The 27,286-nt window shown below is 48.7% G+C and overlaps 1 protein-coding gene across 3 annotated transcripts in view; it reads right to left on the bottom strand.

Annotated features, from left to right (window-relative positions):
* The window catches only part of KCNAB3 (potassium voltage-gated channel subfamily A regulatory beta subunit 3), a 171,399-nt gene that overhangs the window by 8,192 nt on the left and 135,921 nt on the right, over positions 1 to 27,286 (bottom strand). For all 3 annotated transcript variants that reach the window (XM_040346790.1, XM_040346791.1, XM_040346789.1), the window contains 4 exons: positions 26,430 to 26,473; positions 21,613 to 21,699; positions 15,811 to 15,896; positions 1,949 to 2,069 (listed from right to left, as the gene is read on the bottom strand). In XM_040346790.1, the coding sequence (XP_040202724.1) occupies positions 1,949 to 2,069; positions 15,811 to 15,896; positions 21,613 to 21,699; positions 26,430 to 26,473 (338 nt within the window). The remainder of the gene's footprint in view (positions 1 to 1,948; positions 2,070 to 15,810; positions 15,897 to 21,612; positions 21,700 to 26,429; positions 26,474 to 27,286) is intronic.

Raw genomic sequence — 27,286 nt, 5'->3', positions numbered from 1 at the left:
CATTGCCGGCACCCTTGGTTTCCTGGGAGGTTCTTGATTGCTTAGCATACCCACCTGGAGCGGAGATTCCCTTCCCCTGCATTGCTCTATGCGTGGAACTTGTTGTGTCTTCCAATATTTTGGGATCAACCCTCTAGCTACATTAAACGGATATAACATTAACCCGTAATTGGCTGTCATGGCGGTCACATGATTGGAAAGCTTCCAAACACAAGCAGCGATCGGGAGGTTTCCGTTGGTCTCTGGTAACTGTTTCGGGAGCGCGCACTGCGCACACTCCTGGCACAGCTGTTTTTTTGCAATATTGCTCGCAAATATGCGGCCGCTCGACGCCAAGGCCCACCCGCCCAGAGGGTGCATATTTGCATGCTATCGGCGCCAAGAGCTCTTCCCCCCATTTACCTAAATATGGTGATATTCAGGGGCGGACTGACAACTCATGGGGCCCCCGGGCAATAGAAGATTATGGGGCCCCCGGGCTTACAGATGGCCACCACGCCAGGAGGCATTGTATAGGCGGGGCAGCTAAAATCTCCGGATTTTCACATCAAAAGCATGTCAGTTTTGGACATATCAGGGACAGATGTAAAAAAAACACAGATTTTTACATACTGTCCCTGGTTTTACTGAGCCTGGCAACCCTGATGGGGCCCCCTAGTGGCATGGGGCCCTCAGGCAGTGCCCGAGTGCCTCAATGGTCAGTCCGCCCCTGGTGATATTTTACTTTCTGTCTCTCTTATTAGTAGAGCAGAAATGCGACAGACTTGAGTGTTACGGACTTTCCAGGAAATAAATTATTTTTTTCTATTGACCATAGAGATGAGCACGACGGAAAAATTCCTTTGTGTCGTTTTGGATTTGTTAAGTTAATAATTTTGTTTCTTCATAATGGTTAAGGATTGTTTTTTTGGAATATGTTTCATATATTTAGATTTGTTTAGTATATTGGGATTAGTTTAGCCCAGTGATGGTGAACCTTGGCAACCCGGATGTTTTGGAACTACATTTCCCATGATGCTCAACTACACTGCAGAGTGCATGAGCATCATGGGAAATGTAGTTCCAAAACATCTGGGGTGCCAAGGTTCACCATCACTGGTTTTGTATATTTGTTATTTTCCAAACTATTTAATTTTTGAAAGATAGATATTCGTTTTATTTTATTCTATTTAAAAAAAAAAAATATATATATATATATATATATATATATATATTATTTTTTTCGTTTTTATTAAAGGGCCCAGAGGTTCCCAGGGTCTGGGATGACAACCCCCCCTTTTTTAATAAACAAATGTGTTTTCATTTTTTTTATATATTTTTCTATACATTTGTTTTATTATTGTTAAAGGGCCCAGAGGTCCCCAGGTCCCCCGGATGGCAACCCCCCTTTTTTAATTTTTTTTTTTTTTTTTTTAAATGTTTTAATTTTATATATATATATATATATATATATATATATATATATATATATATATATATATATATATTGTTTATATTAAAAGGCCCAGAGTTTTTTTATATATATATTTTTTTATTTATTTTTATTAAAGGGCCCGGAGGTCCCCAGGGCCCCGAATGGCTACCCACCCCTTTTTTTTTATATATATATTTTTTTTATTATTAAAGTGCCCAGAGGTCCCCCGGATGGCAACCCCCCTTTTTTTTTTTTTTTTTATAAATATTTTATTTTAATTTTTTGTAAGGGGCCCAGAGGTTCCCTGGGCAACCCCCCCCCCCCCCCAATTCGTGTGGCACCCCCCCGCTTCTCAATTCACGCCCCCCGCTTCTCAATTATCTCAATTCGCGGCAGCCCCCCCGCTTCTCAATTTCAGGCGGCAGCTCCCCCCCCCCCCCGGTTCTCTGCTCCAGGGGGCCCATGCCTGAAGCTATGTAAGGGGCCCCATAATTCCTGATGGCGGCCCTGTTTGTAGGAAACAGAAGTACTCACCTATCTTATGGTACAGCTCCGGCATTTGAGTCTCTATCTTTTCCCGCTGAAATAGGTGATATTCGGCTTGTTCGCACACCGGAGGTATGAGATTGAACTGACGGGCCACAGAATACGCTTCCTGCCACATGAGAGACAGCAGAAAATCATCAGAAACATACAGGATTCTATTTGTTTTCTTATTAAATTCAACATTCAGAAATTCGCAGCGCTTCTCTGAGATCGACAGTGGGCGGGGCTTACAACCAATCAAAGGCTACATTTTAATTGGCTAAGATGAGTTAAACCAGCTAAGGAAACTGAGGTGTGACCTTTGCTCTGCATATGACATTATATTTTCCTTTCACCCCTTAGGAAATCCTACTTCTAATTAACTCCTTCTTCCCCTTAGATATTTAGATATATACATTTTTCTGCATTTTTTTAAAAATGTGGAACTTCACCCGCCATAGGTTTGCACAGCCTATTGCATCAGGGTGTGCACCTCAAATCTCAAACATATGTGTGTGTGCATGTGTATTTTATACTGACGGTGTCAGTACTGTAGAGCAGAGGACGGTGTCAGTAGAGCAGTGGATGGTGTCAGTAGGGCAGAGGACAGTGTCAGTAGGGCAGTGGATGGTGTCAGTAGAGCAGAGGACGGTGTCAGTAGAGCAGTGGATGGTGTCAGTAGAGCAGTGGATGGTGTCAGTAGAGCAGTGGACGGTGTCAGTAGAGCAGTGGACGGTGTCAGTAGAGCAGAGGACGGTGTCAGTAGAGCAGTGGATGGTGTCAGTAGAGCAGTGGATGGTGTCAGTAGAGCAGTGGACGGTGTCAGTAGAGCAGAGGACGGTGTCAGTAGAGCAGTGGACGGTGTCAGTAGAGCAGTGGACGGTGTCAGTAGAGCAGTGGACGGTGTCAGTAGGGCAGTGGACGGTGTCAGTAGAGCAGTGGATGGTGTCAGTAGAGCAGGGGATGGTGTCAGTAGAGCAGTGGACGGTGTCAGTAGAGCAGGGGATGGTGTCAGTAGAGCAGTGGACGGTGTCAGTAGAGCAGTGGACGGTGTCAGTAGAGCAGAGGACGGTGTCAGTAGAGCAGTGGATGGTGTCAGTAGAGCAGTGGACGGTGTCAGTAGAGCAGTGGATGGTGTCAGTAGAGCAGTGGACGGTGTCAGTAGAGCAGAGGACGGTGTCAGTAGAGCAGTGGATGGTGTCAGTAGAGCAGTGGATGGTGTCAGTAGAGCAGTGGACGGTGTCAGTAGGGCAGTGGACGGTGTCAGTAGGGCAGTGGACGGTGTCAGTAGAGCAGTGGACGGTGTCAGTAGCACAGTGGACGGTGTCAGTAGAGAAGTGGACGGTGTCAGTAGGGCAGTGGACGGTATCAGTAAAGCAGTGGACGGTGTCAGTAGCACAGTGGATGGTGTCAGTAGGGCAGTGGACGGTGTCAGTAGAGCAGTGGATGGTGTCAGTAGGGCAGTGGACGGTGTCAGTAGAGCAGAGGACGGTGTCAGTAGAGCAGTGGATGGTGTCAGTAGAGCAGTGGACGGTGTCAGTAGAGCAGTGGATGGTGTCAGTAGAGCAGTGGACGGTGTCAGTAGAGCAGAGGACGGTGTCAGTAGAGCAGTGGATGGTGTCAGTAGAGCAGTGGATGGTGTCAGTAGAGCAGTGGACGGTGTCAGTAGGGCAGTGGACGGTGTCAGTAGGGCAGTGGACGGTGTCAGTAGAGCAGTGGACGGTGTCAGTAGCACAGTGGACGGTGTCAGTAGAGAAGTGGACGGTGTCAGTAGGGCAGTGGACGGTATCAGTAAAGCAGTGGACGGTGTCAGTAGCACAGTGGATGGTGTCAGTAGGGCAGTGGACGGTGTCAGTAGAGCAGTGGATGGTGTCAGTAGGGCAGTGGACGGTGTCAGTAGAGTAGTGGACGGTGTCAGTAGGGCAGAGGACGGTGTCAGTAGAGCAGTGGACGGTGTCAGTAGGGCAGAGGACGGTGTCAGTAGGGCAGTGGACGGTGTCAGTAGGGCAGTGGACGGTGTCAGTAGCACAGTGGACGGTGTCAGTAGAGCAGTGGACGGTGTCAGTAGCACAGTGGACGGTGTCAGTAGGGCAGTGGACGGTGTCAGTAGCACAGTGGACGGTGTCAGTAGAGCAGTGGATGGTGTCAGTAGAGCAGGGGATGGTGTCAGTAGAGCAGTGGACGGTGTCAGTAGGGCAGAGGACGGTGTCAGTAGGGCAGTGGACGGTGTCAGTAGCACAGTGGACGGTGTCAGTAGAGCAGGGGATGGTGTCAGTAGAGCAGGGGATGGTGTCAGTAGAGCAGTGGACGGTGTCAGTAGGGCAGAGGACGGTGTCAGTAGGGCAGTGGACGGTGTCAGTAGCACAGTGGACGGTGTCAGTAGAGCAGTGGACGGTGTCAGTAGCACAGTGGACGGTGTCACTGGTAGCCCAGCCCCCACATAGTTAGAATCTCTCACTAGGACACACTTAAAGGGGTTGTAAAGCTACATTTTTATCCTAAATATCTTCCTTTACCTTAGTGCAGTCCTCCTTCACTTACCTCATCCTTCCATTTTGTCCCTTGGACTACAGGAGAGTCAGGACGCCCACTAACACACAGCTCCTTTCTCTATCTGAAATTTAGAGAGTGTCCTGACTCTCCTGTAGTCCAAGGGAGGGGGCGAGCACGACACTCCACACCAGGGAGAAAGCCTTGCATTACTGTGTGGAGTTACAGACAGAAGAACAGGAAGTGAGGATTTCTCAGAAGAAATAAGGACATTTAAAAACAAAATGGAAGGATGAGGTAAGTGAAGGAGGACTGCACTAAGGTAAAGGAAGCTATTTAGGAAAAAAAATTGTACCTTTACAACCCCATTCATCGCCCCCTAGTGGTTAACCCCTTTCCTGCCAGTGTCATTTACACAGTTATCAGTGCATTTTTATAGCACTGATCGCTGTATAAAGTACAATGGTCCCAAAATAGCATCAAAAGTGTCCTCCATAATGTCGCAGTCACGATAAAAATCGCAGATCGCCGCCATTTCTAATTCATTTTTTTTATAAAAATGCCATTAATCTATCCCCTATTTTGTAGACGCTATAACTTTTGCGCAAACCAATCAATATACGCTTATTGCGTTTTTTTTTTTTAACCAAAAATATGTAGAATAATACGTATCGGCCTAAACTGAGAAAAAAATTTTTTTTATATATTTTTTGGGGGATATTTATTATAGCAAAAAGTAAAAAATATTGTTTTTTTTTTTTTTCAAAATTTACGCCTTTTTTTTGTTCATGGTGCAAAAAAAAAAAACGCAAAGGTGATCAAATACCACCAAAAGAAAGCTCTATTTGTGGGGAAAAAAGGACGTCAATTTTGTTTGGGAGCCACATCGCACAACCGCGCAATTGTCAGCGAAAGCGACGCAGCGCCAAATCGCAAAAAAATGGCCGGGTCATTTGGCAGCCAAATGCTCCGGGGCTGAAGTGGTTAAATGTTCATTTGTAAGACATAGATTTATAAAATAGTAGCAATAAATATCCAAAACCATTTCATTTCCTCTTTAAGACCACCCGTGGAAGGAATGAGAGAAAGCTGCGGGCCCGGAGACCGCACACACACACACGTACACAGGGGGGCGCTCCGGGAGCAAAGAGATCACTGATCCTCTTCAAAGGGACACATGAAAAGGAATGTGTTTGCTGTGAAGATTCTCCGTGATTCTCAGATCTTTGAAGCTGCGGCTGTGTAAAGTAGCGAGTAGCGGAGGCTTGGAGAGGGGTGACCTCCTTCATGCCGCCAACTTATCTCTTCTTTCCTTAACCCCTTCAATACCGGGCTTTTATACTCACCTCCATACCGGGCCTATTCTGGCACTTCTCTCCTACATGTAAAAATCATCATTCTTTTGCTAGAAAATTACGCAGAACCCCCAAACATTTTATATGTTTTTTTAGCAGACACCCTAGGGAATAAAACGACGGTCATTGCAACGTTTTATCTTGCACGGTATTTGCGCAATAATTTTTTCAAACGCCTTTTTTTTGGAAAAAAATTGTTTCATGAATTAAAAAAATAACAAAACAGTAAAGTTAGCCCAATTTTTTTGTAAAATATGAAAGATTATGTTACACCGAGTAAATAGATACCTAACATGTCACGCTTTAAAATTGCGCACACTCATGGAATGGCGCCAAACTTCGGTACCTAAAAATCTCCATAGGCAACGCTTTGAATTTTTTTTACGGGTTACCAGTTTAGATTTACAGAGAAGGGGCTAGATTCAGCATTGAATTACGCCGGCGTATCTATAGATATAGATACGCCGGAATTAGGCTAAGATCCGACTGGCGTAAGTCTCTTACACCGTCGTATCTTAGGGTGCATACTTACGCTGGCCGCTAGGTGGCGCTTCCGTCGTTTTCGGCGTATAATATGCAAATTACCTAAATACGCCGATTCACAAACGTACGTGCGCAGAATTTTTTTACGTCGCTTGCGTAAGGCTTTTCCGGCGTAAAGTTGCTCCTGCTTCTATGAGGAGTACGCAATGTTAAGTATGGACGTCGTTCCAGCTTAAAATTTTGAATTTCTTACATCGTTTGCGTAAGTCGTTCGCGAATAGGGCTGGACGTAATTTATGTTCACGTCGAAACCAATACGTCCTTGCGGCGTACTTTGGAGCAATGCACACTGGGATATGTACACGGACGGCGCATGCGCCGTTCGTAAAAAAACGTCAATCACGTCGGATCACCACCCATTTACATAAAACACGCCCCCCTCATACTCATTTGAATTAGGCGCGCTTACGCCGGCCCCATTTACGCTACGCCGCCGTAACTTAGGAGGCAAGTGCTTTGTGAGTACAGCACTTGCCTCTCTGATTTACGGTGGCGTAGCGTAAATACGATACGCTACGCCGCCGTACAAAACGCTGTTTAAACGGCGTTTACATATGTCGGCGGGACATACGTGGGCGTTCGCTTTTGCGCACGAGCTACCGGGGACAGGGGCGTTTTAATATTTATTTATTTTTACTTATTTATTTATTTTTTTTACACTTTTTTTTACATTTTTTTTTTTTAGCACTTTTATTCCTATTACAAGGAATGTAAACATACCTTGTTATAGGAAATGTGTGTGACAGGTCCTCTTTATGGAGAGATGCGGGGTCAATAAGACCCCACATCTCTCCTTCAGGCTGGAAAGCATGAGATCGGTGAAAAAAAATTCACCAATCTCATGATCAGTGTTGCTCACTAGCCGCAATCGCTGCTTTGTTTACTTACGGTACCCGGGCGTGACGTCATCACATCGCGCCCCGGGCCTCCGACGGTCATAGCGATGACTGATGACCGTATATATATATATATACGCCCCCTTTAATTTGCCACGACATGGTCGCACACGCGCCGCCGGCTCGGTGACAGTGCCCGCTAGAGTGACCACATTTCCAAACTACCATTCAGGGACACCCTCCCTTCCCAAAAATCAGCTTGTGCTGTAACGAAGCACAGTGATTGGACACAAGAGGTGGGATTTATGATTTCTCCAATCACAAGCAGGGGGCGGTGATTGTGCTCCTCCAGGCATTCCCGGCCAGGACAAGTACTGTCAGTGAGTAAAGCAGTGATGTGGCGGCCTTTTTGGGGGCAATCCGGGACACGTGGTCACCCTAGTGCCCACGGGACCCACGGACTCGATGTCCGCCGGTGTCCCGCGATCGGGTCACAAAGCTAACATGTCACACGTAGCCACGCCCCCTAACAGTTAGAATCACTCCCTAGTAGGGTGACCACGTGTCCCGCATTTTGCAGGTCTGTCCCGGGAACATTCATTCCAGGACAATACAGTGTCCCGGAATGAAACTGACACAACCCCCCCCCCCCCCCCCCCCCAAGGCCAATCTGATGCCCCAAAAAGGCCGCCACATCACCTCTTTACTCACTGACAGTACTTGTCCTGGTCGGGAATGCCTGGAGGAGCACAATCCCGCCCCCTGCTTGTGATTGGATTGGAGAAATCATAAATCCCACCTCTTGTGTCCAATCACTGTGCTGTGATTCGTTAGACCACAAGCTGATTTTTGGGAAGGGAGGGTGTCCTTGAATGGTAGTTTGGAATTGTGGTCACCCTACCCCTAGGACACACTTAACCCCTTAAGCGCCCCCTGGTGGTAAACCCCTTCACTGCCAGTGTCATTTTTACAGTAATCAGTGCATTTTTATAGCACTTTTCGCTGTAAAAATGACAATGTTCCCAAAAATGTGTCAAAAGCATCCGATGTGTCCGCCATAATGTTGCAGTCACGATAAAAAAAAACGCTGATCGCCGCCATTACTAGTAAAAAAATATATATATATTAATAAAAATGCCATAAATCTACCCCCCTATTTTTTAGACGCCATAACTTTTGCGCAAACCAATCAATATACACTTATTGTGTTTTTTTTTACCAAAAATAGGTAGAAGAATACATATCGGCCTAAACTGAGGAAAAAAAATTTTTTTTTTTATATATTTATAGCAAAAAATATTGCATTTTTTTCAAAATTGTCGCTCTATTTTTGTTTATAGCGCAAAAAAATTAAAACCGCATAGATGATCAAATACCACCAAAAGAAAGCTCTATTTGTGGGGAAAAAGGATGCCAATTTTGTTTGGGAGCCACGTCGCACGACCGCGCAATTGTCAGTTAAAGCGACGCAGTGCCGAATCGCAAAAAGTGGCCTGGTCTTTGGCCAGCAAAATGGTCCGGGGCTGAAGTGGTTAATTACACAGGTTCTGTGGATGATTGAATTGGTAATTAAAGGGGTTGTAAAGGTAATTTTTTCCCCTAAATGGCTTCCTTTACCTTAGTGCAGTCCTCCTTCATTTACCTCATCCTTCCATTTTGCTTTTAAATGTCCTTATTTCTTCTGAGAAATCCTCACTTCCTGTTCTTCTGTCTGTAACTACACACCGTAATGCGAGGCTTTCTCCCTGGTGTGGAGTGCCGTGCTCACCCCCTCCCTTGGACTACAGGAGAGTCAGGACGCCCACTAACACAAAGCTCCTTTCTCTATCTGCAACGTAGAGAGCGTCCTGACTCTCCTGTAGTCCAAGGGAGGGGGGCGAGCACGACACTCCACTTAAACCTGTGTAATTCATATGTCTCCTGGATTAAAGGGATGATGTGGCAACCCTACTACAGAATCACAGTACAGTGGAACTTCAGATTGCGAGTAACGCGGTTAATGAGCATTTTGCAATACAAGCAATAATTTAAAAAAATAACCTGACTTGGTTTGCGAGTGCTGTCTCGCAAAACGAGCAGGATTGAAGCCTCTGTGGTGTGCCGTACCGCATTTGGCCAGAGGCGCGGGGGCGCCCGGTGACACTCGGAGCCGTTCGGAAATACTCAGAAACAATCAGAAATACTTGGAAACATTAAGGCTTCATTTCCATGGACGTTTTTACAGCCACTTTTTTTTAGCCTTTTTTACAGCTTTAAAACGCCTGTCCATGTTTTTTTTATTTATTTATTTATTTTTTGAGCTGGAGCTCAAAAACGCAGCGGTAGCGTTTTTTAGCGTTTTTGCACGTTTTTGAGCGTCTGGCGTTTTTACAGCTCTAAGGCTGGAGCTTCAGAACGCACTGGTCCTGTTTTTTTTTTTTGCAGCTCAAAAACGTCAATGTGGGCATGAGGCCATAGACTAACATGGAGAGCCGTTTTTTAAGCTGCAAAAAAAATCTCAGAAAAGTGGCTGTAAAAACGTCCATGGAAATGAAGCCATAGAAATACTCGGAAACACTCAGAAATACTCAGTTTCCGAGTGCAGCCAAGCGGTCTCCGTGTATTTCCGAGTCTCTCTGGTGCCCCCCTACCTCTGGTCACATGCGGTATTGAGAAGTCAATGTGGAACGAATTATCTTCATTTCCATTGTCTTCTATGGGGAAACTCGCTTTGATATGCAAGTGCTTTGCATTACAGGCATTCTCCTGGAAGGAATTATGCTCGTAATCCGAGGTTCCACTGTATATAGAAAATAATATGCAAAGTGGCTGGAGGGAAGCTTCAGAATGGCAAAGATGTTTTTATCACAAGTTATGTGAGCGGACTGCAGTTCCTCTTTAAAGTGGATGTAAACCCAATTTTTTTTTATGTCACAATGTAGAGAATAAGATTTCCTATCATCTGTGCCCAGTCTTGCCACACAGTTAATCCAGCTCTGAGCAATCCTCTTTTATTGTTCTGTTAATTTTCACTGACTTCCAGATAAAAACCTGTCTAAATACAAAGTCCTTTCCTCTCTTCTTGCTTTGAGTGACAGGTTATTTACATATCTAGCTTGGACATGTTTATCATATGTTATGTTATGTTTATCATAATATGAGGTGATTCACAGTTCATTGTATATTACCAGGATGTGTTATGTGGGGGAGGGGTGGGTTGCTCACTTGTTATACTGTGGATTATATTATGATAAACATAACATATGATAAACATGTCCATGCTAGATATGTAAATAACCTGTCACTCAAAGCAAGGAGAGAGGAAAGGACTTTTTATTTAGACAGGTTTTATCTGGAAGTCTGTTAATTTTCACTGAACAATAAAAGAGGATTGCTCAGAGCTGGATTAACTCTGTGTGGCAAGACTGGGCACAGATGATAGGAAATCTTATTCTCTACATTGTGACATCAAAAAAATAAATACACATTTGGGGTTTACATCCACTTTAAGTACAGTTATCCTTTATTTAAATCCTTGCAGCCTGCTGATAAAAATAAAGCAATTCTCCCTCTTCATGCCGCGCCGTGCTTTTTGGTTTCGCAAGTCTCTTTCCATTGTTTTTTTTTACAGGAAAAGTTGAGAATAAGAAGAGATTTGTTAAAAACAGCAGCAGAGCTGTGTAGGAAAGTGAGAAAGTCTCACCGTGCGAGGAACTCTGTAATGAAAAGCAAATCACTGCGTCAAAAATAACTGTAAAGTGTTGTGTCAGTATTGTCCAGCAGGTGTCACTGTGTCACCAGTTTTCTATGGACCGTCTACCCTGCACACACTCAGCCCCTGTAATATAAAGCCGCCCTGCCCCTGATGACCTCCTTCTGAAATGCTAATGGCCTGGCCGCTATGTGGACCCGCTGGTTTGGATCCTCTTTCTCAGAAGACGTTTTAAAAATATTAACTAGCTGAGGAAGTAGGATGTAGGAAACCGGAGGATAAAATTGTAGAATAAAATACATGTAGCTAGATTCACGTAGCCGTGCCTAACGCCGCAACTTAGAGAGGCAAGTGCTGTATTCACAAAGCACTTGCGTCCTAAGTTACGGCAGCGTAGCGTAAATCGGCCGGCGTAAGCGCGCCTAATTCAAATTGTGAAGAGGTGGGCGTGTTTTATGCTAATGAATCGTGACCCGACGTGATTGACGTTTTGAACGAACGGCGCATGCGCCGTCCGTGGACGTATCCCAGTGCGCATGCGTCAGATAGAATGCCTTAGATACGTCGAACACTGCCTACGACGTGAACATAACTTAGGCACAGCCCTATTCGCCTACGACTTACGCAAACGACGTAAAAAGATACGCTTGTTCAGACGTCCATACTTTGCATGGGCTGCGCCACCTAGAAACCAGCTTTATCTTTACGCCGGCGTATGTCTTACGTAAACGGCGTGACTAAATGCGACGGGCATACGTACGTTCGTGAATCGGCGTATCTTGCTCATTTGCATATTCGACGCGGAAAACAAGGAAGCGCCACCTAGCGGCCAGCTTAAATATGCACCCTAAGATACGACGGCGTAGGAGACTTACGCCGCTCGTATCTTAGCCAAATTTAAGCGTATGTGGTTTCCAGAATACGCTTAAAGATACGACGGCGCAGATTCGGACTTACGACGGCGTATCTACTGATACGCCGAAGTAAGTCTCTGAGAATCTGGCTAATTGTCTGTATCTATTGTAACACTTGTTTTAAAATTTTAATGGGTCTATCTTAAAAAAGAAGAAAAAAAAAAAAAAAAATTTTTTATATTTTTTGTCTTTAACCCCTTGTCTGCCAATGGCATTTATAAAGCAAACGCTCCTAGGCCTGGTTCACACCTATGTTTTTTTTTTTTGCGCATTTTCAGTTTTGCAGAAACACACTGCCGTCCATTTATCATGGTTTCCTATGGATGTAGTTCACATCTGTGCGTTTTATGGAAAGGGACTTTTTTCTGTTTTTTGGGTCCATAGACTTCAATGGATGAAAAACGCAAAATGCACCTGGAATATGCAACCCGCAACCTGCATAGGTGTGAATCAGGCCTTAACTACTTCAGATCCACGCTATAGCCGAAAGACAGCTACACCGCGGACCTACTTTGCCGGGAGGACGTCCTCCCGTTCTCGAGCGGCCTGCGCGCCCCCTGCAATGAGACTCGGCTGATCACAGATTGGAGTAAGGGATCGATCCCGACCCCTTACCACGTGATCAGCTGCCAGCCAATGACAGTTGATCATGTGATGTAAACAGAGCCGGTAATCGGCTATTTATTCTCCTTGTGCTGATAGCATGAGGAGGAAAAAAAAAAGCCGATCACCGGTGGCTGTCAGAGGGACATCGGTCCCGATGAAGGAGAGCAGCCGCCTGCTCATCTGTGCCACCTGCCAGTGCCACCTACCAGTGCCCACCAGCATCACCCATCGGTGCCACGAGGGTGACCACGTGTCCCGGATTGCCGGGGATTGTCCCTTAATTCATATTTGTGTCCCGGGCACCTTCATTCCTGGACAATACATTGTCACGGAAGGAAATAAGGACACCAGGTTGGAGGTTGAGGTCACCATGGGGGGGGGGGGGGCTCTGTAGCAAGCTAGGGGGCACTGTGTGACACTGTTGGAGGTTGAGGTCACCATGGGGGGGGGGCTCTGTAGCAAGCTAGGGGGCACTGTGGGACACTGTTGGAGGTTGAGGTCACCATGGGGGGGGGCTCTGTAGCAAGCTAGGGGGCACTGTGGGACACTGTTGGAGGTTGAGGTCACCATGGGGGGGGCTCTTTAGCAAGCTAGGGGGCACTGTGGGACACTGTTGGAGGTTGAGGTCATCATGGGGGGGGGGCTCTGTAGCAAGCTAGGGGGCACTGTGGGACACTGTTGGAGGTTGAGGTCACCATGGGGGGGGGGCTCTGTAGCAAGCTAGGGGGCACTGTGGGACACTGTTGAAGGTTGAGGTCACCATGGGGGGGGGCTCTGTAGCAAGCTAGGGGGCACTGTGGGACACTGTTGGAGGTTGAGGTCACCATGGGGGGGGCTCTGTAGCAAGCTAGGGGGCACTGTGGGACACTGTTGGAGGTTGAGGTCACCATGGGGGGGGGGCTCTGTAGCAAGCTAGGGGGCACTGTGGGACACTGTTGGAGGTTAAGGTCACCACGGGGGGGGGGGGCTCTGTAGCAAGCTAGGGGGCACTGTGGGACACTGTTGAAGGTTGAGGTCACCATTGGGGGGGGGCTCTGTAGCAAGCTAGGGGGCACTGTGGGACACTGTTGAAGGTTGAGGTCACCATTGGGAAGGGGGCTCTGTAGCAAGCTAGGGGGCACTGTGGGACACTGTTGGGGGTTGAGGTCACCATGGGGGGGGGCTCTGTAGAAAGCTAGGGGGCACTGTGTGACACTGTTGAAGGTTGAGGTCACCATGCGGGGGGGGCTCTGTAGAAAGCTAGGGGGCACTGTGGGACACTGTTGGAGGTTGAGGTCACCATGGGGGGGGGGGGCTCTGTAGAAAGCTAGGGGGCACTGTGGGACACCGTTGGGAGTTGAGGTCACCATGGGGGGGGGCTCTGTAGCAAGGTAGGGGCACTGTGGCACACTGTTGGAGGTTGAGGTCACCATGGGGGGGGGGCTCTGTAGCAAGGTAGGGGGCACTGTGGGACACTGTTGGAGGTTGAGGTCACCATGGGGGGGGGGGGCTCTGTAGCAAGCTAGGGGGCACTGTGGGACACTGTTGGAGGTTGAGGTCACCATGGGGGGGGGCGCTCTGTAGCAAGCTAGGGGGCACTGTGGGACACTGTTGAAGGTTGAGGTCACCATTGGGGGGGGGGCTCTGTAGCAAGCTAGGGGGCACTGTGGGACACTGTTGAAGGTTGAGGTCACCATTGGGAAGGGGGCTCTGTAGCAAGCTAGGGGGCACTGTGGGACACTGTTGGGGGTTGAGGTCACCATGTGGGGGGGGGGGCTCTGTAGAATGCTAGGGGGCACTGTGTGACACTGTTGAAGGTTGAGGTCACCATGCGGGGGGGCTCTGTAGAAAGCTAGGGGGCACTGTGGGACACTGTTGGAGGTTGAGGTCACCATGGGGGGGGCTCTGTAGAAAGCTAGGGGGCACTGTGGGACACTGTTGGAGGTTGAGGTCACCATGGGGGGGGGCTCTGTAGAAAGCTAGGGGGCACTGTGGGACACTGTTGGAGGTTGAGGTCACCATGGGGGGGGGGCTCTGTAGAAAGCTAGGGGGCACTGTGGGACACTGTTGGAGGTTGAGGTCACCATGGGGGGGGGGGGGCTCTGTAGAAAGCTAGGGGGCACTCTGGGACACTGTTGGAGGTTGAGGTCACCATGGGGGGGGGCTCTGTAGAAAGCTAGGGGGCACTGTGGGACACCGTTGGGGGTTGAGGTCACCATGGGGGGGGGCTCTGTAGCAAGCTAGGGGGCACTGTGGGACACTGTTGGAGTTTGAGGTCACCATGGGGGGGCTCTGTAGCAAGCTAGGGGGCACTGTGGGACACTGTTGGAGGTTGGGGTCACCATGGGGGGGGGGGCTCTGTAGCAAGCTAGGGGGCACTGTGTGACACTGTTGAAGGTTGAGGTCACCATGCGGGGGGGGCTCTGTAGCAAGCTAGGGGGCACTGTGGGACACTGTTGGAGGTTGAGGTCACCATGGGGGGGGGCTCTGTAGAAAGCTAGGGGGCACTGTGGGACACTGTTGGAGGTTGAGGTCACCATGCGGGGGGGGCTCTGTAGCAAGCTAGGGGGCACTGTGGGACACTGTTGGAGGTTGAGGTCACCATGGGGGGGGGGCTCTGTAGAAAGCTAGGGGGCACTGTGGGACACTGTTGGAGGTTGAGGTCACCATGGGGGGGGGCTCTGTAGAAAGCTAGGGGGCACTGTGGGACACTGTTGGAGGTTGAGGTCACCATGGGGGGGGGCTCTGTAGAAAGCTAGGGGGCACTGTGGGACACTGTTGGAGGTTGAGGTCACCATGGGGGGGGGGCTCTGTAGAAAGCTAGGGGGCACTGTGGGACACTGTTGGAGGTTGAGGTCACCATGGGGGGGGGCTCTGTAGAAAGCTAGGGGGCACTGTGGGACACTGTTGGAGGTTGAGGTCACCATGGGGGGGGGGCTCTGTAGAAAGCTAGGGGGCACTGTGGGACACCGTTGGGGGTTGAGGTCACCATGGGGGGGGGGCTCTGTAGCAAGCTAGGGGGCACTGTGGGACACTGTTGGAGTTTGAGGTCACCATGGGGGGGGCTCTGTAGCAAGCTAGGGGGCACTGTGGGACACTGTTGGAGGTTGGGGTCACCATGGGGGGGGGGCTCTGTAGCAAGCTAGGGGGCACTGTGGGACACTGTTGGAGTTTGAGGTCACCATGGGGGGGGCTCTGTAGCAAGCTAGGGGGCACTGTGGGACACTGTTGGAGGTTGGGGTCACCATGGGGGGGGGGCTCTGTAGCAAGCTAGGGGGCACTGTGGGACACTGTTGGAGGTTGAGGTCACCATGGGGGCACATGGGTGGCTTTTTAATGATAAAGGTGGAGCTTTGATGAGCTGCCTGTGGCGATGTCAGCAACCTATTGATGATGCAGAGTTGTATACTTAGTGATAGGTTCAATGTACCGTAACTGGTTAATGAAGATCACCTACCATGATTTCCATTGCACCCCAGCGGGACGTCCCCCAGTACATTGCCATCCCTTGGTTGATCACAAACGTCATGGCTCTCACGATTTCTGTAAATAAGAGAAATGCGGTATGTACCCCGATATTTACACTTCAGCCTGCTCTGTCACATTACTCTTCTCCTATTAGACAGTAAGCTCTTATGACCGAGACTCTCATATTAAGGCATCTGTTTATAAAACCATTGTTGCACGATTGTTAGAAATATTTGTGCAAACTGAATGAAATTTCATCATAAAAATAGATAAACCACCTGTATCATCAGCGCCACCCAGTGGCCAAAAGGCGGTATATTTCCTCGTTGAGGTATTTCATAAAATTATACCACAATTCGGTCACTAGATGGAGCTGAGGAGTTAATCTATTCAAAAATATACAGTGAGATTTAGGTCAGATTGCACAAATGTTTCCTGACATCTGTGCAATGAATAATTTATAAATAAGGCCCTAAGTATCCGTCTTGCATTGTACAATGTATGTCTGCTGCACTTCCGTTGTAGAATTTGTTGGTGGTATATATATATATATATATATATATATATATATATATATATATCACTATACAAATTTCTGGCACCTCCAGCACTGCATTCAGGTAATGGTAAGGGATGCTGGGGTGTTCTGGAAGGTCTATAGATGCTGGCTACTGGGGGAAATAGGGATCTATTGTTGCACCGGGGGGGAGAGTTGAGTACCGGGGGGGAGAGTTGAGTACCGGGGGCGGGAGGGTTGAGTACAGGGGGGGGGTTGAGTACCGGGGGCGGGAGGGTTAAGTACGGGGGGCGAGTTGAATACCGGGGGGAGAGTTGAGTACGGGGAAGGTTTGAGTACCAGGGGCAGGAGTGTTGAGTACCGGGGGCAGGAGGGTTGAGTACCGGGTGGGGGGGGTTAAGTACCGGGGGGAGAGTTGAGTACAGGGGGGAGGGTTGAGTACCGGGGGGAGGGTTGAGTACCGGGGGAGAGTTGAGTACAGGGGGGAGGGTTGAGTACGGGGGGCGAGTTGAATACCGGGGGGAGAGTTGAGTACGGGGGAGAGTTGAGTACGGGGAAGGTTTGAGTACCGGGGGCGGGAGTGTTGAGTACCGGGGGCGGGAGGGTTGAGTACCGGGTGGGGGGGGTTAAGTACCAGGGGGAGAGTTGAGTACAGGGGGGAGGGTTGAGTACCGGGGGGAGGGTTGAGTACCGGGGGAGAGTTGAGTACAGGGGGGAGGGTTGAGTACCGGGGGAGGGTTGAGTACCGGGGGGAGAGTTGAGTACGGGGGAGAGTTGAGTACGGGGAAGGTTTGAGTACCGGGGGCGGGAGTGTTGAGTACCGGGGGCGGGAGGGTTTAGTACCGGGTGGGGAGGGTTAAGTACCAGGTGGGGGGGTTAAGTACCGGGGGGAGAGTTGAGTACCGGGGGGAGGGTTGAGTACCGGGGGAGAGTTGAGTACAGGGGGGAGGGTTAAGTACCGGGGGAGAGTTGAGTACAGGGGGGAGAGTTGAGTACAGGGGGGAGGGTTAAGTACCGGGGGAGAGTTGAGTACTGGGGGGAGAGTTGAGTACTGGGGGGAGAGTTGAGTACCGGGGGGAGAGTTGAGTACCGGGGGGGGGAGTTGAGTACCGGGGGCGGGAGGATTGAGTACGGGGGGCGAGTTGAATACCGGGGGGAGAATTGAGTACGGGGAAGGTTTGAGTACCGGGGACGGGAGTGTTGAGTACCGGGGGCGGGAGTGTTAAGTATCGGTGGCGGGAGTGTTGAGTACCGGGGGCGGGAGTGTTGAGTACCAGGGGCGGGAGGGTTGAGTACCGGGTGGGGGAGGGTTGAGTACCGGGGGCAGGAGGGTTGAGTACCGGGTGGGGGGGTTAAGTACTGGGGGGAGAGTTGAGTACAGGGGGGAGAGTTGAGTACCGCTTTAACACAACACATGGTAACAGATGACTTAACGTCCTTCAAAAAATACACATGGGCCCTAAGAGTGAATGGGCCCCTAATGTCCATCGGCTGGGCAGAAAGGTCAATTTCTGCACCACCAAAGCGCGGGTTCACTTTAAATTGCGCAGATGTTTATTTGACTATATTCAGTTATTTCCAGATCCATGACACCATCAATACAGAGGGGGGAGGGGGGATCGATCGTTCGTAGGTCTTATTATCACGCGTGGCGCAGTATGTGGGTTAATCTAATACATCTGATGGCTGTCAGTTTGGCGCTCTCATACGCTGAGTTATGGGATGTAATTGCACGCCGTCCTCCCGCCTGGAAGAAAAGCTCCCATATTCTTGCAGATATATTCAGATAAATATAGAATCGCCTATTTTTAGGTCGCCGTTCCTTCGTCTGTCTGTAGAGGGCCCTGCACGCTCGCTGTGAGCTGTGACAGGGGAGAGGAAGGCTTTGCAATGTGCTGAGGTCATCACTAATTCTGCGATCGGGGGATGGAGAGGGAGACGGAAGAAAAGAGACAGCAGAGATGGAGATGATGGAAGAGATAACGAGGCCGGGGAAACAGAGAGCCTATAGGGAGATGGGAAGGAGCTGATTGGATGAAGGGGGGGGTGTAATAAATGGTGGAATGAGCTCTCCTCTTTGGCTGGATGAGAATAGATGGAGGGAGGTAATAATGGGGCCCAAAAATGTCAGAGGATTAAAATGGATCGAAAACTAAAGCCCCCCCCCCCATCACATCATAGTCCCCTCCTTCTTATGTCAGAATCTCCTCCCATCACATCAGAGCTCCGCCAAAGACATCAGAGCTCCCCCATCACATCAGAGCTCCCCCATCACATCAGAGCTCCCCCATCACATCAGAGCTCCCCCAATAACATCAGAGCTCCCCCAATAACATCAGAGCTCCCCCCATGACATCAGAGCTCCCACAATAACATCAGAGCCCCCCCATGACATCAGAGCTTCCCCATGACATCAGAGCTCCCCCCATGACATCAGAGCTCCCCCATGACATCAAAGCTCCCCCAATAACATCAGAGCCCCCCCTAAGAACATCAAAGCTCCCCCCATGACATCAGAGCTCCCCCAATAACATCCGAGCCCCCCCATGACATCAGAGCTCCGCCAATGACATCAGAGCTCCCCCATCACATCAGAGCCTCGCCAATGACATCAGAGCTCCCCCATCACATCAGAGCTCCGCCAAAGACATCAGAGCTCCCCCATCACATCAGAGCTCCCCAATGACATCAGAGCTCCCCCAATGACATCAGAGCTTCCCCCATGACATCAGAGCTCCCCCAATAACATCAGAGCTCCCCCATCACACCAGAGCTCCCCCAATAACTTCAGAGCTCCCCCATCACATCAGAGCTCCCCAATAACATCAGAGCTCCCCCATCACATCAGAGCTCCCCCATCACATCAGAGCTCCCCCAAAAACATAAGAGCTCCCCCCATGACATCAGAGCTCCCCCATGACATCAGAGCTCCCCCAATAACATCAGAGCTCCCCCCATGACCTCAGAGCTCCCCCCATGACATCAGAGCTCCCCCATGACATCGGAGCTCCCCCAATAACATCAGAGCTCCCCCAATAACATTAGAGCTCCCTCCATGACATCAGAGCTCCCCCAATAACATCAGAGCTCCCCCATGACACCAGAGCTCCCCCTATGACATCAGAGCTCCCACATGACATCAGAGCTCCCCCAATAACATCAGAGCTCCCCCCATGACATCAGAGCTCCCCCAATAACATCAGAGCTCCCTCCATGACATCAGAGTCCTCCTTATCACATCCAAGATCCCCTCCCATCATGTCAGAGCCCCATAATGTTAGACTCACCCTCATTATATCAGTACCCCTCAGAGTCCTCCTTATCATGGCAGAATCACCCTCCATGACATCAGAGTCCTTCTTATCATGTCAGAGCCCCATAGCGTCAAACTCTGCCTCATCACATCAGAGCCCCTTCATCAAATCAGAGTCCTCCTTATCACGCCAGAGTTCCCCCATCACATCTGTGTCCTCCTTATAACATCCGGGTCCCCCTCCCTTCATGTCAGAGCCCCATAATGTTAGACTCACCCTCATCATATCAGCTCTGCTCTCAGCACAGGCTACTTACAGGACGGTGATGAAGTCACAGCTACTTTTACAAGGTAATACAGTGGATCCTCGGATTACGAGCATAATCTGTTCCAGGAGAACGCTCGTAATCCAAAGCACTCACATATCAAAGCGAGTTTCCCCATAGAAGTCAATGGAAATGAAAATAATTTGTTTCCGCATTGACTTCTATGGCATGCAATACTGCATGTGGCCAGAGGTGGGGGGGGCACAGGAGAGCCTCGGAAATACTCGGGACAGCTCAGCTGAACTCGGAAAGGCTCGGGAACTGAGTATTTCCGAGTTTTCCCAAATATTTTCGAACGGCTCCGAACAGCTCAGCTCGGTTCTGGTGCCCCCACACCTCTGGCCAAATGCGGTACTGCACACCGCTGTGGCTTGAACCCTGCTGTTTTGCGAGACAACACGAGTCAGGATTTGAAAAAAAAAAATGCTCGTATTGCGAAACACTTGTTAACCGCGTTACTCGCAATCTGAGGTTTCACTGTATCTGGGTTTGCAAAGGCATTTTTAGGTAGATTCAGTAAGAGTTAGGCCGGCTTATCAGTAGATAAGTCGACCTAACTCAGAATCTACGCCGACTAAGGGCCCTTTCACACTGGTGCGTTTTTGCGCGGTAAAAATAGCGCTATTAAAATGCCCATAAAACGCTCCCCATGCCCCCTCCATTGAAATGAATTAAAAACCGCTGTAAAAACGCAGTAAAAAAACGTAAAAAGGGGAGCGTTAAAATCGCGGTAAAACACCGCGATTTTACCGCGTTTTTTATTCATTTCAATGGAGAGGGGCATGGGGAGCGTTTTAATAGCACTATTTTTATCGCAAAAACGCACCAGTGTGAAAGGGCCCTTATGTTTAAGCGTATGCTCAAACAGAGATACGCTTAAACATATCTAAGATACGGCGGCTTGCGCCGTCCTATCTTAGGTTGCAATATTTTGAATGGCCGCTAGGTGGCGCTTCCATTGCAGTCGGCGTAGAATATGTAAATGAGGAGATACGCCGATTTACAAACGTACGCCCGGCCGACGCAGTACTTTTACGACGTTTGCGTAAGAGATAGGCCCTATTGGAATAGTAATGTCAAGTATGGCCGCCGTTCCCGCGTCAAAAATTTTTTACGCCGTTTGCGTAAGTTGTCCGTGAATCGGGATTTACGTCGTTTACGTCCAAGTCAAAATCAATAGGCCCATGCGGCATACTTAGCCGCAATGCACACTGGGAAATGTAGGCGCCCGGCTCATGCGCAGTAAAAAAAAAAATAGAAAACGTGAGGTCAAGCCTCATTGACATAAAACACGCCCCCCTCAAACACATTTGAATTAGGCGCCCTTACGCCTGCCAATTCAGGCTACGCCGACGTAACTTAGCAGGCAATTACATTGTGAATCATGTACTTGCCTCGCTAACTTACGGCGGCGTAGCTTAAATTCCTTAAGCTACGCCGCCGCAAAGTTACGCCAACGTACCTGAATCTACCTATTTGTGCCCACAAAGTGGATTTCTATCCTTTGCGACTATTGAGGAATGAATGAAAATGTTTTGTGTCCGCAGCTTTAAAACGAGTAATTGCATTATTGATAACCGGCCCATACTACTTCCTGTGAATCAATATTAATAACAATCCACCCTGCCGGGGTCACTGAGGGATGGCCGGGATGGAGGGAAAGAAAAGAAAGTGACAGTAATGAGATGGATTCACCTTCCATGGGGCTGTTCGCATCCATTCGATTTGCGAAGACGATATCGACATATTCCAACTGCAGCCGTTCCAGGGACCCCCGGAGACCTGCAGGGCAAAAAAGGAGCAATTAGAGACGGATCAGGAGGAATGAGAACAGAGACGTGAAGACCGGGGAGAATTAACCGCATCATGGTACCGCCATGTCTATGGAGACGATACACTGCCTTGAAAAATATTCATATTCTTGAAGTTTCCCACATTTTGTCATGTTACAACCAAAAACATAAATGTATTTTATTGGGATTTTATGTGATAGACCAACACAAAGTGGCACATAATTGTGAAGTGGAAGGAAAATGTGTGGCATGCATTTGTATTCAGCCCCCTTTACTCGGATACCCCTAACTAAAATTTAGTGGAACCAATTGCCTTCAGAAGTCACCTAATTAGTAAATAGAGTCCACCTGTGTGTAATTTAATCTCAGTATAAATACAGCTGTTCTGTGAAGCCCTCAGAGGTTTGTTAGATAAGCTTAGTGAAAAGACAGCATTAGGCCAAGGAACACATCAGACAGGTCAGGGATAAAGTTGCAGAGAAGTATAAAGCAGGGTTAGGATATAAAAAAATATTCCAAGCTTTGAACATCTCACGGAGCTCTGTTCAATCCATCATCTGAAAATGGAAAGAGTATGGCACAACTGCAAACCTACCAAGACATGGCCGTCCACCTAAACTGACAGGCCGGGCAAGGAGAGCATTAGTCAGAGAAGCAGCCAAGAGGTCCATGGTAACTCTGGAGGAGCTGCAGAGATCCACAGCTCAGGTGGGAGAATCTGTCCACAGGACAACTATTAGTCGTCTCTCCACAAATCTGCCCTTTAAGGAAGAGTGACAAAAAGAAAGACATTGGTGAAAGAAAGCCATAAGAAGTCCTGTTTGCAGTTTGTGAGAAGCCATGTGTGGAACACAGAAACACGTGGAAGAAGGTGAGACCAAAATTGAACTTTTTGGCCTAAAAGCAAAATGGTATGTGTGGCGGAAAACTAACACTGCACATCACCCTGAACACACCATCCGCACTGTGAAACATGGTGGTGGCAGCATCATGTTGTGGGGATGCTTTTCTTCAGAAGGGACAGGGAAGCTGGTCAGAGTTAATAGGAAGATGGATGGAGCCAAATACAGGGAAATCTTAGAAGAAAACCTGTAAGAGTCTGCAAAAGACTTGAGACTGGGGCGGAGGTTCACCTTCCAGCAGGACAACGACTCTAAACATACAGTCAGAGCTACAATGGAATGGTTTAGATCAAAGCATATTCATGTGTTAGAATGGCCCAGTCACAGTCCAGACCTAAATCCAATTGAGAATCTGTGGCAAGACTTAAAAATTGCTGACCACAGACGTTCTTCATCCAATCTGACAGAGCTTGAGATATTTTGCAAAGAAGAACGGACAAAAATGTCCCTCTCTAGATGTGCAAAGCTGGTAGAGACACCCCCAAAAAGACTTGCAGCTGTAATTGCAGAGAAAGGGGATTCTACAAAGTATTGACTCAGGGGGGCGCCATACAAATGCACCCCACACTTTTCACATATTAATTTGTAAAACAAATTGAAAACCATTTATCATTTTCCTTCCACTTCACAATTATGTGCTACTTTGTGTTGGTCTATCACATAAAATCCCAATAAAATACATTTATGTTTTTGGTTGTAAAATTACAAAATGTGGAAAATCTCAAGGGGTGTGAATACTTTTTCAAGGCACTGTATATAGTAATATATTCATTGTCTAGGATCCTGCACTGCTAACAATGGGTGGGGGCAGGGATTAAATCTCCCTATCCATCTGGAGGAAGAAATGTTGGTGGAAGAGGTCAGGGTGTGACTCCCGCAGGGACCATCCCCCGATGTGATTCCTGCAGGGACCATCCCCCGATGTGACTCCCGCAGGGACCATCCCCCGATGTGACTCCCGCAGGGACCATCCCCCGATGTGACTCCCGCAGGGACCATCCCCCGATGTGACTCCCGCAGGGACCATCCCCCGATGTTCTTCCCGGATTACAACATTCTCTCTATAGTTCCCTACATCACAATGTAATGAGAATATCCAGTGTTGTATGTGAAATGCCATATGCAGTGCATGCGGAAAGTATTCATAGCACTTCACTTTTTCCACATTTTGTTACGTTACAGCCTTATTCCAAACGGGATTAAATAAATAATTCTACTCAAAATTCTACAAACAATTCCCCATAATAACAACGTGGAAAAAATGTGTTTAACTACTTCAGATTCGCGCTATAGCCGAAAGACAGTTACAGCGCAGACCTAATTTGCCGGGGGGCGTCCATGGTCGTCCTGTTCTCAAGCGGCCTGCGTGCCCCTTGCAGGTGATCAGCAAATCTATGAGACTCGCTGGATCAGATCGGAGACCCCTTATCACGTGATCAGCTGTCAGCCAATGACAGCTGATCATGTGATGTAAACAGAGCCGGTAATCCGCTATTTTTTCTCCTACGCTGATAGCAAGAGGAGGAAAAAAAAAAACGATCACCGGTGGCTATCATAGGGACATCGGTCCTGATCAAGGAGAGCAGCCACCTGCTCATCTGTGCCACCTGCCAGTGCCGCCTACCAGTGCCGCCTACCAGTGCCCACAGTGCCACCCATCAGTGCCACCTATCAGTGTCACCAATCAGTGTCAGCTACCAGTCCTGCCCATCAGTGTCACCTACCAGTGCCCATCAGGGCCCATCAGTGCCATTTTATTAGTGACCATCAGTGCAGCCTTATCTGTGCCCATCGTCAGTGCCACCTTATCTGTCCCTATCAGTGCCACCTTATCTGTCCCAATCAGTGCCACCTTATCTGTGCCCATCAGTGCCACCTTATCTGTGCCCATCAGTGCCACCTTATCTGTGCCCATCAGTGCCACCTTATCTGTCCCCATCAGTGCCACCTTATCTGTCCCCATCAGTGCCACCTTATCTGTGCCCATCAGTACCACCTTATCTGTCCCCATCAGTGCCACCTTATCTGTGCCCATCAGTACCACCTTATCTGTGCACATCAGTACCGCCTTGTCTGTCCCCATCAGTACCACCTTATCTGTCCCCATCAGTGCCACCTTATCTGTGCCCAACAGTACCACCTTATTTGTCCCTATCAGTGCCACCGTATCTGTCCCCATCAGTGCCACCTTATCTGTGCCCATCAGTGCCACCTTATCTGTCCCCATCAGTGCCACCTTATCTGTGTCTATCAGTGTCGCCTTATCTGTCCCCATCAGTGCCACCTTATCTGTCCCCATCAGTGCCACCTTATCTGTCCCCATCAGTGCCACCTTATCTGTGTCTATCAGTGTCGCCTTATCTGTGCACATCAGTACCGCCTTGTCTGTCCCCATCAGTGCCACCTTATCTGTCCCCATCAGTGCCACCTTATCTGTGCCCACCAGTGCCACCTTATCTGTGCCCACCAGTGCAGCCTATCAGTGCCCACCAGTGCAGCCTATCAGTGCCCACCAGTGCAGCCTATCAGTGCCCATCAATGCCGCCCCATCAGTGCATATCAATGAAGGAGAAAAATTACCTGTTTTCAAAATTTTATAACAAACTATGAAACATGATTTTTTTTTTTTTTACTTTCCATGTATTTTTGTTTGTTTAGCAAAAAATAAAAACCCCAGCGATGATTAAATACCACCAAAAGAAAGCTCTATTTGTGTGAAAAAAAATGATAAAAATGTGTCATTTGGGTACAGTGTTGTATGACCGCGCAATTGTCATTCAAAGTGCGTCAGCGCTGAAAATTGGTCTGGGCAGGAGGGGAGTTTAAGGGCCAGATTCACAAATGAGATACTCTGTCGTATCTCTGTTTCTATCTATGCGACTGATTCATAGAACCAGTTACGCATAGATATCCAGAAGATCCGACAGGTGTAATTGTTTTACACTGTCGGATCTTAGGATGCAATACCGCGGCCGCCGCTGGGGGGAGTTTGCGTCGTAAACCAGCGTCGGGTATGCAAATTAGGAGTTACGGCGATTCACGACGGATTTTCGCATTCGCTACGTCGCCGCTAGTCTAGTTTCCCGTCGCAAAGTTAGTCGTCGTTTTAGGTGCCCTAACTTTAGTCAGCAAGTGTATTGCTGTCTAAAGTATGGCCGTCGTTCCCGCGTCGAAATGTAAAATTTAACGTCGTTTGCGTAAGCCATCCGGGAATACGGAATTACGCTACACGCGTCGCCGTTCGAAAAAATGACGTCACGGCGCGCAATGCACGACGGGAGTTCGGAAACGGAGCATGCGCGGTAGGTCCGGCGTGGGAGCGCGCCTAATTTAAATGGCACTAGCCCATTTAAATTGGCCCGCCTTGCGCCGGAGGCCGCCGGCGTAGGTTTTCATCGCAAGTGCTTGGTGAATCAGGCACTTGCGATGAAAAATTGCGGCGGTGTAACGTACGATACATTACGGCACCGCTCTCCTATGTGAATCTGGCCCTAAGTGCCCAGTAAGGAAGTGGTTAAAAACTCCAAACCACTTTTTTTGGTTTTCATATAGAGTGGGATTGGGTTGGCAACCATTGTCAGGTTTTTGTTGTCATTTCTGTGCCCATTGCGGGGTTTCATTACTTCACATACAGTCTTCAGGATACAAAGTGGGGAGAAATCTTCCCAAAGGAGTTAAAGACAGAAGAAAAATATCTAACAAGCTTTTTAACCCTTCAATACTCTGTCCAAAACCAAAAGTATTTTATGCAGTTGGGCTTTAAACCATATTATGTTCTGGGCATATTTTACTTGCCCATTATTGATGAATAACTCACCTTCGATGATATGTTTCCGAGAAAGGCCCCTCTCGGTCTCTGCCCTGGACAAGGTAGAAAAGTTGGTTATTCATTTTGTTAAATGCATTCTTTTGAATTGTATACAAAACCTAAGGCCGAGTACTCACGAGCAGACATGTCCGATGAAACCGGTCCGCGGACCGTTTTCATCGGACATGTCTGCCCGGGGACTGCCCGGGGACTTCTGTTCGATGGCTGTACACACCATCGAACAGAGGTCCGCGCGGTGTCGCTGCGTCGATGACGCGGTGTCGCCGCGACAATGACGCGGCGACGTGGGCGGCCTGCCTTTAAAATGCTTCCACGCATGCGTTGAAGTCATTCAAAGCATGCGAGGGATGGCGGGCGGCAGGACATGTACGGTAGGTCTGTACAGACGACCGTACATGTCCGGGCGGACAGGTTTCCAGCGGACTGTTTTAAAGCAAGTCCAGGAAACAGTTGTCCGCTGGAAACCTGTCCGATCCGCCCGAAAATGGTCCGCTCGGGCCTACACACAGCCAAACATGTCTGCTGAAACTGGTCCGCGGACCAGTTTCAGCAGACATGTTTGGTCGTGAGTACGGGGCCTTAGAGCCAATACATTGAAGAGACCCAGTCACTGTCCATTCCGGGCAAGGTAACAGGTTATCTTGAAAGAACAACGCCCAACTCTATCTGTAACGGAATGGCCCGTGATACCCAGAGACTTTTGAAGGATGTGGGGTACTCCTGTGCCAGCTTCACTAATGACTCTTGGGTCTAGGGTCATCCTGTGTCCCTTTTGGGCATAGGATGACTGAGAAATGATAATTCATGTATTGTAGGATATCTTGACATATTACAGGTGGTTTATT

Source organism: Rana temporaria, chromosome 3, assembly GCF_905171775.1.
Source record: "Rana temporaria chromosome 3, aRanTem1.1, whole genome shotgun sequence".
Classification (NCBI taxonomy): domain Eukaryota; kingdom Metazoa; phylum Chordata; class Amphibia; order Anura; family Ranidae; genus Rana; species Rana temporaria.
Note: the sequence above shows the minus strand (reverse complement) of the source record. Positions and strands in the feature narration are given on the sequence as shown.